Below are 10,392 nucleotides of genomic sequence, written 5' to 3'. Positions count from 1 at the left end.
AACTGGGAAAGAGAGGTAAAGAAGGAGGAGAATAATCATGGAAAATAAGAAAAATAGATAAAGGTCCAATACAATAGAACAAACATTTCCCGCTAAAAGACATTAGAATGTATTTGTCCATAGACAGTGTGGAAGCAGAGTGGGTGAAAGAGGAGAGTCCTGGTGATGAGTATAAATCCTTCAAGGAGAAGGCAATGAATTTTAGTATAAACTTTTGGAATATTATTGTGATGTATTTAAGACAATTTGATTATGTTGAACTTTTTTCTTTATTTTTGGAAAGTAACCATAGTAACCAAAATGTTTATTGCTTACAACCTTTGTAGAAGATTTTTAAAAATTGTATACAATTGACATATAATATTGTGTAATATTAAGGTGTATAAATTAGTGATTTGGTATACATATATATTGCTAAATATTTACCACAGTACAGTTAATTAACACATCCTTCAACTCACATAACTGTCATTTTGTTGTTGTCATTGTTATGCTGAGAACATTAAAGCTGTACCCTTACAGCAACTTTTGAGTATACAATGCAGAGTTTTAATTATAGTCATTATGTTGCACATTAGATCCTCAAAATGTACTCATCTTAAAACTGAAAGTTTGTATTGTTTGACCAATATCTTCTCATTTTCCCAGTTATTCAGTCCTTGGAAACCACTATCTACTTCTATTTATATGCATTCATGTTTTTAGATTACACATATGAGTGAAATCATATAGTATTTGTCATTCTCTGTCTGACTTATTTCACTTGTATGTCTTCATAGTCCATCCATGTTGTCACAATTTTTATAACTGAATACCACTTCATTGTGCATGTGTGTGTGTGTGTGTGTGTGTGTGTACCAATATTCTTTATCCACTTAGGTGTGTCAGTGGACACTTACGTTGTCTCCATGTCTTGGTTAAGGTGACTAACTTTAGCAAGTTTTAATGAAAACAATTCTTAGACACATAGGTACATAGGATCACATTTCCCAGGCCCTCCTCTGAAGTTGGATGTATCCATATGACTCAGTTCAAGCTGAGAGGATGTGAATAGTAGTACCATTTTCTTATGCAGACTGAGGCTGTCCAGGCAGGTTGTCACGAGCTATTTTTTGGCTAGCTGGCTGGATGTATGAAAAGGAAGTATCCTAAATAAAGTCAGGAACCCAGGAGCTCAAAGGCTTTATAGTGAATGGTGGAGTCACAAAATGAAAGGAATAGGAATGAGATCCATTGCTCAGAGAATTGCTCCTATCAGTGATTATATAGTATATGTGTGGATCTAGACTGCATTATGTCTTATTGGTCAGTTTCACTATATATACATATAATCTTACATATTAAACTTGAAAATTATTTTAAATAGTTATTTTCTATGTTTCTTCTGTCATTTGTGAACAAGATAAAACCTGTTCAGATTTTAAATTAACAAATTATGCAATGAGTTGTCTTTGTGTTAAATGCTTTCTTAAATAGATACCAAAGAAGAGATTGATGTATAAAACACCCTGTCAAATTCTTTCACTTCAATTATTTATACTGTATGTAAGTGAAAATTTCACCTAAACCTTGCCTTTTTTATGATAAATGGAAAGATAGAATCTGTAAAAAAAAAAAAAAAAAAAAAAAACAGAAAAAAATACAATATTTCCTTGAATTATTATTTTTATGTTTTTATTTCCTACTTTTAGCAATTTTTATAGTGGAATAAATTACTTCACACTCCATATGCCATGGTCAGTTAGATGATCCTCCACATCACAGTTCAGTGAAGAAGGATACTTCAGATTTGGCATAATTTTTATCATAAATCCAAAGAAAAATCTATTTTATATAATTCATAAGTATTAATCCCAGTGGAGCATATGTGAGCAGACATGAAATAGCTTATTTTCATATATATTAACTATTTACAGATGAAAAATAGGGTACTCTTCTTCCCTAGTTCCTTCTTAGAATAAGTTACTAGAGATATCACAATGGAAAATATATTCCAGTAATGGAAAACTGGTATTTTTTTAATTTCTTAAGATGTCTGAAAAATACATGCACATGTGTACCTACACACACACACACATACACACACACACAACACAGAGTTAGTAGAATAGGTTGATTTACTTTTATTTTTTTAAGATTTTATTTATTTATTTGAGAGAGAGAGTGAGAGAGAGAGAACACATGAGGGGGGGAGGGTCAGAAGGAGAAGCAGACTTCCTGCTGAGAAGGAGCCCGATATGGGACTCCATCCTGGGACTCCAGGATCATGACCTGAGCCAAAAGGCGGTTGCTTAACCAACTGAGCCACCCAGGTGCCCTGGCTGATTCAATTTTAGAATTAAATTTTAGATATACTTGAGGCAAACCAAGATTTAGCAAATTACTTGCTATCTTAATTTTGTTTTCTGGTGAGAAACAAAGATATTAATATATAAACTATGGGGTTGTTTTAGTGATTGAAAGTAACTGTGGGGGCACCTGGGTGGCTCACTCGTTAAGCGTCTGCCTTCGGCTCAGGTCCTGATCCCAGGGTCCTGGGATCAAGCCCTGCATCGGGCTCCCTGCTCCGCGGGAAGCCTGCTTCTCCCTCTCCCACTCCCCCTGCTTGTGTTCCCTGTCTTGCTGTGTCTCTCTCTGTCAAATAAATAAAATCTTAAAAAAAAAAGAAAGTAACTGTGTATATATTAATAAATTAACAGAAAACCTGTCCCAAAATATATTTTCAGCAAACACCTAGTCAAAATCTTATGTTGTGGGGCGCCTGGGTGGCTCAGTTAAGCATCTGCCTTTGGCTCAGGTCATGATCCCAGTGTCATAGGATGGAGCACCAAGTAGGGCTCCTTGCTTAGCAGGGATCCTGATTGTCCTTTTCCCTCTTCCCCTCCCCTCTGTTCCTGCTCTCTCTCTCTTTCTCTCTCAAATAAATAAATAAAATCTTGAAAATATATATAAAATCTTATGTTGTGTTTCCCCTCAATTATTTTCTAAAATATACAATGGCTTTATATATGAAAAGAACTTTGATACTTAAAATTCTTACATGGGTTTTAACATAATTGCTTGCTATTCAACTACTACAGCCTCCCTTTTGATCTCTTTTGATGAGAATTTAATGATTAAATTTTAATAATCTTTATATAGGTAAGTGAACTTTATAAAAAACCAACATGTTTTATACTGCAAGGAGTCCACAGTAAAGGACAATTACTGATTCAAATGTTAACAGGGAAGAAAAACATCAAGTAAAATTTGATATATGCTATAGTAAACGTTTCTAAATGCACTATACAGGTACATAAACACAACACTCCACACAGCTTTGGTCATCAGGACAGGCTCCTGTTGAAGGGGTCTTGAAGGACAATCATAACTTAGGCAGTTTGACTGTAAAAGGAGCAAAGCAGACAGAGAGGAGACAAACTTTGAAAGGTTGTGGAGGTTTGAGATAAAGCAGATGTTTCAGAGAGAAATTTGCATAACAGAGAATTGGTCAGGTCACATGGCTCTGGCAATTAAGTTTATTTTTCTTCTTGAAATTTATGAAGGGACAGTGAGTAATATAAGTGAGGAGTTGATGCTCATTGATGCATTTTAAATATGTCATTCTTTAGGCAAATGGCAACATTTAGGGTGGAAAGAAGCATGGTCTGAAGATACAATGGTTATGAGGGTTAAGAGGTTAGTGCAGTAAATTAAGTTCATAATGCAAACGACAGTGTTAAACAGGTGGGTTCAAGGCACTTTCATAAAGTCTTTGGATCTGTTTGAATGGTTAATCATGTTCTCACATATATTAAGCTTTCTCTGAGTTTATTTTCATTTTATTTCGGCCTAAGTATTTGAGAAGTCAGAGTATAAATGAGGTAAAAGTGTTAAGTCATTTGAAAAGGCAGGTTGAAGGATTGTTTCCTTTGCAATAAATATTCCCTGTTTTAATTTTAACTCTATTTTGAAAATTTGTAAATGTTTAGCTTCATCAATATCAACACCATTTACTTCCTACAGAAAAGTAGGCAGCCATTATGTATGACAATAGAAGTAAAGAATGACAAACACTGCCAAAATTAACTAGAATGAGGAGGTCCATATGGATTTTGGCTCAGTAGGTTACGTGTCTGCCTTTGGCTCAGTTCATGATCCCAGTCCTGGCATCGAGTCCACATTGGGCTCCCTGCTCAGCGGGAAGTCTGCTTCTCCCTCTGCCCTTCACCCTGCTTGTGCTCTCTTTCTCTCTCGAATAAATAAATAAAATCTTAAAAAAAAACAAAGAGCATTATGATAGGCATAGACCACTTAACATTAATATGTATGTTACAGAGAGGCCCTCAGGAATCTGTTCTATTCTTGGAAGTATATTTTATTTTGTTTGAGGTATATAATAATACATCTAACTTGCGGATATGAAATAGAAACAGTTTGATATATCACCACTTACACCATGTGTCATTAAAGTGTCCAAAGTAAAAATGCAAAACTGGATTTCTCAACAATTTAATAGAATTCAGGTAATATATTTGACACTGCTATTTGCTTAGAATGTTTCTGAATAGACTGAAAGATAGATATTAAGGATAGACAGTCAGAATGACAAATAATCTTTAGTCAGTTAGATATTCAGTATCAAAAAACATTATATGAATTAGACAAAATTTAGGTATTTTTAGCTAAATAAAAAAGTAAGACCATGAGAATATTAGAAAAAAGTGCATTATTTCAAATTTGAAGTCTGGAAGTCCAGAAGAATTTTGGGAGCAGCGAAATATATTAGGAAGGGGAAAAAAGTAGAGCATAACCAATAACTTTTGAGAAACTTATAGATAATTATATTTCTAACCAGTCCTTCACTTCTCTACTGTCACCTCCTAGAATTTACCCTGGCTCCCCCGGACGCTTCAGGAATACACTTCCTGGTTACCACATTTGCAGAGTAACCCACCCTTCATGCAATCGTACTTCAGTAAACATGAAACTTTCTCAATGTTAAATCATTTCATGTCACTATACATCTTTATGCTACAGCTTAAAATGCTTCCTTAATAATTGCTTAATTAAAAACAAATTTGAAGCAAATTTATTCTGGATCCCTAGGATCACATTACTCACACATCTCCAGGGTCTTTTTTTAAATTGATTGATTGATTGATTGATTTTGTGTCTTCCCTATGGTACACAAGTACATCTAGTGTCTGCTCCCTTGAACTGTAAAGGTTTGGGTATTTTATAAATTCAACCCTTTACTCATTTTGGTGAAACATACCTCACTAGTTCCCAAAATGACCCATTGAAGTGAAGCTTTTAAAGATCTCAAAAAGGGGTCCTTTTTTGTTCCCTAGAGGTTTATATCACTTGACTTAAAACAATTTATAGCAGGGGGAAAGAATCAAAAAATACAAATTCATAAATAAAAAGTGCCCTTCCCCATACAGATTAAGAAAAGCAAAATTATTTTCAAAAGATAAGTGAATGCTCTGTTCTTCCATAGGAAATATTTTGAAGGGTCCTTTGATTAATTAAGATATGACTACAAGACTTGGTCTGAGAACTGAAAGTAAAAACTTAACAGTATTAAACTCTTCTCTAAATTAAGGTATACAGGTGTAATGATAGTGATACCATACAGACTTTCACTGTGCTAGTGCCACAAAATGGGAAGGGGCAGGATGGTACAGGGAATTATTACAACAGGAATTGAGTAGTGATTTAGGAAAGCACCAACCTGGAGACATGTTAGAAGAAAGGGAGAAAAAGGTCAATGAGGAATTTCCTGTGATCAAGGATGGGCATAAAATTCAGGAATAGGTATGTTTAATTATTTTCCTTCTGGGTTTTCCATTGACTGTCTACCTGTAGATACATTGGCTGACTCATAAACTTCATATTTCTTTTCTGGGAACTAAAGAAAGTATTTTTAAAGTTGTTGCTTGTGACGTTTGGAAAGAAATAACTGGAAATCAGTGAACTAAGTCACGAATTCATTGTGACCAGTTGGGAGATAGCTAAAAGTCTTGTGCATGCATTAAATACAGTTCCCATTAGAGTGATTGCCATGGTGTACATTTGAAAACTAAATTAATAAAAAATATTGTGGTTTTCCTAGGACTTCTAGGTAAGGCAAATTATCCAGAATGGTGTGGAGAAACCAGAACTTTAGCTCTGACTTCATCCTGCTAGGAATCTTTGATCACAGCTTCACCCACACCTTCCTCTTTTCTCTGGTCTTGGGCATCTTCATGGTGGCCTTCATGGGAAACACTACTATGATTCTTCTCATTTACTTTGACACCCAGCTTCACACACCCATGTACTTCCTCCTCAGCCAACTCTCCCTCGTGGACCTCATGCTCATCTGCACCACTGCACCCAGGATGGCCTTCAACTATTTGTCTGGCAGGAAGTCAATATCACTGGCAGGTTGTGGAGCTCAGATATTCTTCTATGTGTCCTTGCTTGGAGCTGAATGTTTCCTGTTGGCTGTCATGGCCTATGACCGCTATGTGGCTATATGCCACCCACTTCGATACACCATCCTCATGAATCAGAAACTCTGTGTACTCATGACTGTTGCTTCCTGGATCCTGGGCTCCCTTGATGGTATTATTGTGCTTGTAGAAGTCCTGTCACTCTCTTACTGCAGCTCTCTAGAAATTCATCACTTTTTCTATGATGTTGCTGCCCTTTTCCCTCTATCTTGCACAGACACCTCTGCTTTTGAAAGACTGCTTTTCATCTGCTGTGTGGTGATGCTAATATTACTAGTCTCTGTGATCATTATTTCCTATTCACATGTCCTCCGAGCTGTCATCCGCATGAGCTCTACAGAAAGTCACCGCAAAGCCTTCACCACCTGTTCCTCCCACCTGTCTGTGGTTGGACTCTACTATGGTGCTGCCATGTTCATGTACATGAGACCAGCTTCTAACCACACACCAGATCAGGACAAGATAGTATCTGCCTTCTACACCATCCTCACCCCCATGCTGACCCCTCTCATCTACAGACTCTGCAACAAAGAAGTGTCCAGGGGACTTCAGAAACTACTGAGGAAAGCAAAGTTAATGTAATATTTTTTCAAACATATTTGAGTTCCCACTCAGGTCAGTATTCCTTCAAGGATGCTGGAATCCCTTGGCCATCCTCTTCTTCCTAGTTTGTCTTTTCTCCACTTTTTCCCAATTTTATAACAGCTTTATTTGGTATAATATATAAACATCATGTGTAAAGTAGGCCTTTTTTGGACATTAGCATAGGCTGTTTTACTCCCAGTGAATTTCAGTTATATTATTCTTTGTTAGTCATGAGTACTTGACTTTAGGATATCTGCCTTTGAAACCAGGTATAAATCTTATGGTTCCTTGCTTTATCCAAGAAAAAATGTTGGAGTTGAGTGCCTCTTTGTTTAAGGATTACTTACCTGGGAGTACATAAGTGTTACCCCTCCTTGACCCTGGGTATTGTCTGTTTTATTCCTGACTCTTTACATAATTACTAACCATTTAAAAGTGGGAATTTAGTGTCGACACTTTCTCCAATCAAGTCTTATGTCTATACAAAATAGCTCTTAGAATGTCCACATAATTTTTCACCTTTAAATTAAAAGTGGATATTTTAACAAATCCAGTTAAAATAACTTTGCAAAAAAAAGTGCTTTGGCTGCCCAACCTTCTTCTTATCATGATTTATCTTATTACTCATTCATCTTTATATTGCTAACTATAATCTATCTAAAGAAATTAGAAAACCCTCAGTTCTTGGGATTGCTAACTATGATTATTTTAATACAGCTCTTAAAAGTGAGTCCATATAAAGTATCTGAAAAAACTAACAAATGTTTTCTTGAAGAGAATTCATAGCCTCTAATTCTTTCTATGTCAATTCCATTATTCCATGGAGTTTCCACAGTTTGATGTAACCAAACTGTATTAATTTATTGCAATTTTTAGACATGAAAAACCTATATTCTTAAAAATTGAAAGTAATCCTTGCCTGCTTCCTGGATACTATCTTGAGTTTTGTCTATATGATTTTAATCCAATCTTTTTGTAGTGTATTATTTCTCTATAAAAGCATTTGTTTTATAAAAACAGACTTTATGCTTTAATAGCCTGCACCTTGGGTTATGATTTGTTGTATCCCTTTTTATCAAAATAGCAATATTTTGGACAAGTAGAAAATTCTAAATAAGTTTATACACTTGGTAATATGTAGGAAACCACTATCCAACCCAAGGTCAAAATTTTTGTTTTCTTTTTAGAGTCTTATAATTTATTTCTTTTTCTTTTTTTAAGATTTTATTTATTTGACAGAGTGAGAGCACAAGTAGGCAGAGCAGCAGGCAGAGGGAGAGGAAGAAGCAGACCCCCCCACCAAGCAGGGAGCCTGACGTGGGACTCCACCCCAGGACCCCGGGACCAGGACCGGAGCCGAAGGCAGTTGCTTAACTAACTGAGCCACCCAGGAGCCCCTTATAATTTATTTCTTATATTTATGTCATTAATTCATTTGAGGTTTTTTTATATGATGTGTGAAAAAATTCATTATTTTACCAGTTGTCACAGTACCGTTAGTTGAAGAGACTATGATTTCCACTTTGAATGGTTTTAGTACCCTTGCTGAAATTGGTTGATGATGATTGATTGACTTTTAAATCTGTTTTATGGATCTACATATCTACCCTTATGTTAATAATGTAATGCCTTGATTACTGTAGCCTCATTGTAAGTTAGAAGTCAGGAAGTGTGAGTGCTCTGTTATTCTTGGTCACAATTATTTTAGGTACGCTGGATCTATGGGATTTCCAAATAAATTTTAGTATCAGCTTATCATCTTCTGAAAAAAGAGCAGCTTGGGTTTTTGAGATAATGATGCATCTATTTATCAATTTGGGGGGAATTTGAATATTGACAATAATAAGTCTTACAAATCATAGACATAGACAAAAAATTTTATTTTTAACATTTCTTTCTTTTTTTGTAATTTAGAGGTGTACAAATCTTTCATTTATGAAATTCATTGCTAAGTGCTTTGTTATTTTTGATACTATTAATAGACTATCTAACTCCACTTTCCTATTGTTCATACGTGGTAAGTTTTTGAGGTAGTGTTCAATGATTCATTAGTTATATATAACATTCAGTGCTCATCACAACACATGTCCTCCTTAATACCCATCACCTGGCTACCCCATCCTCCCACCCCATCTCCTCTGTAACCCTGTTTGTTTCTCAGAGTCCAGAGTCTCTTGTGGTTTGTCTCCCTCTCTGATTTCTTCCCATTCAGTTTTCCCTCCTTTCCCCTGTGGTCCTCCAAACTATTCCTTATGTTCCACATATGAGTGATACCATGTGATAATTATCTTTCTCTGCTTGACTTATTTCACTTAGCATGATCCCCTCCAGTTCCATCCATGTCAATGCAAATGGTGGTTATTCATCCTATCTGATGGCTGAGTAATAGTCCATTGTGTATAAGAACCACATCTTCTTTATCCATTCATCTGTTGAAGGACATCTCGGCTCCTTCCACAGTTTGGCTATTATGGATATTGCTGTTATGAACATTGGGGTGCATGTGCCCCTTCTTTTACTACATCTGTATCTGTGGGGTAAATACCTAGTAGTACAATCGCTGGGTCATAGGGCAGCTCTATTTTTAACGTCTTAAGGAACATTCCATACTGTTTTCCACAGAGTGGCTGTACCAGCTTGCATTCCCACAAACAGTGTCAGAGGGTTCCCCTTTCTCCACATCCTCGCCAACATTTGTTGTTTCTTGTCTTGTTAATTTTTATCATTCTAACTGGTGAAAGGGGTATCTCTTTGTGTTTTTGATTTTTATTTCCCTGATGGTTAGTGATGTTGAACATTTTTTCATGTGTCTGTTAGCCATTTGTATGTCTTCTTTGGGGAAGTGTTTGTTCAGGGCTTCTGCCCAGTTTTTGACTGGATTCTTTGTTTTTCGGGTGTTAAGTTGGAGACGTTCATTATAGATCTTGGATACCAACCCTTTATCTCTAATGTTATTTGCAAATACCTTCCACCATTCCATGGGTTGCATTAGTTTTGTTGACTGTTTCCTTTACCGCGCAGAAGCTTTTTATCTTGATTAAGTCCCAAAAGTTCATTTTTGCTTTTGTTTCCCTTGCCTTTAGAGACATGTCTAGCAAGAAGCTGCTGTGGCCAATGTCAGAGAGGTTACTGCCTATGTTCTCCTCTAGGATTTTGGTGGATTCCTGTCTCACATTGAGGTCTTTCATCCATTTTGAGTTGATCTTTGTGTATGGTGTAAGAGAATGGTCTAGTTTCATTCTTCTGCATGTGGTTGTCCAGTTTTCCCAGCACCACTTACTGAAGAGACTATCTTTTTTCCCTTGGATGTTCTTTCCTGCTTTGTCAA

The 10,392-nt window shown here is 36.0% G+C and overlaps 1 protein-coding gene across 1 annotated transcript; it reads left to right on the top strand.

Annotated features, from left to right (window-relative positions):
- The first annotated feature begins 6,125 nt into the window (after window positions 1-6,125).
- LOC113929655 (olfactory receptor 2M4-like) lies at window positions 6,126-7,061 on the top strand. Its single transcript, XM_027606709.1, has one exon. It carries the CDS (start codon window positions 6,126-6,128, stop codon window positions 7,059-7,061), a length of 936 nt encoding a protein of 311 aa, XP_027462510.1.
- Window positions 7,062-10,392: the final 3,331 nt, after the last annotated feature.

The sequence above is a fragment of the Zalophus californianus genome, chromosome 5 (assembly GCF_009762305.2).
Source record: "Zalophus californianus isolate mZalCal1 chromosome 5, mZalCal1.pri.v2, whole genome shotgun sequence".
Taxonomy (NCBI): Eukaryota; Metazoa; Chordata; class Mammalia; order Carnivora; family Otariidae; genus Zalophus; species Zalophus californianus.
Note: the sequence above shows the minus strand (reverse complement) of the source record. Positions and strands in the feature narration are given on the sequence as shown.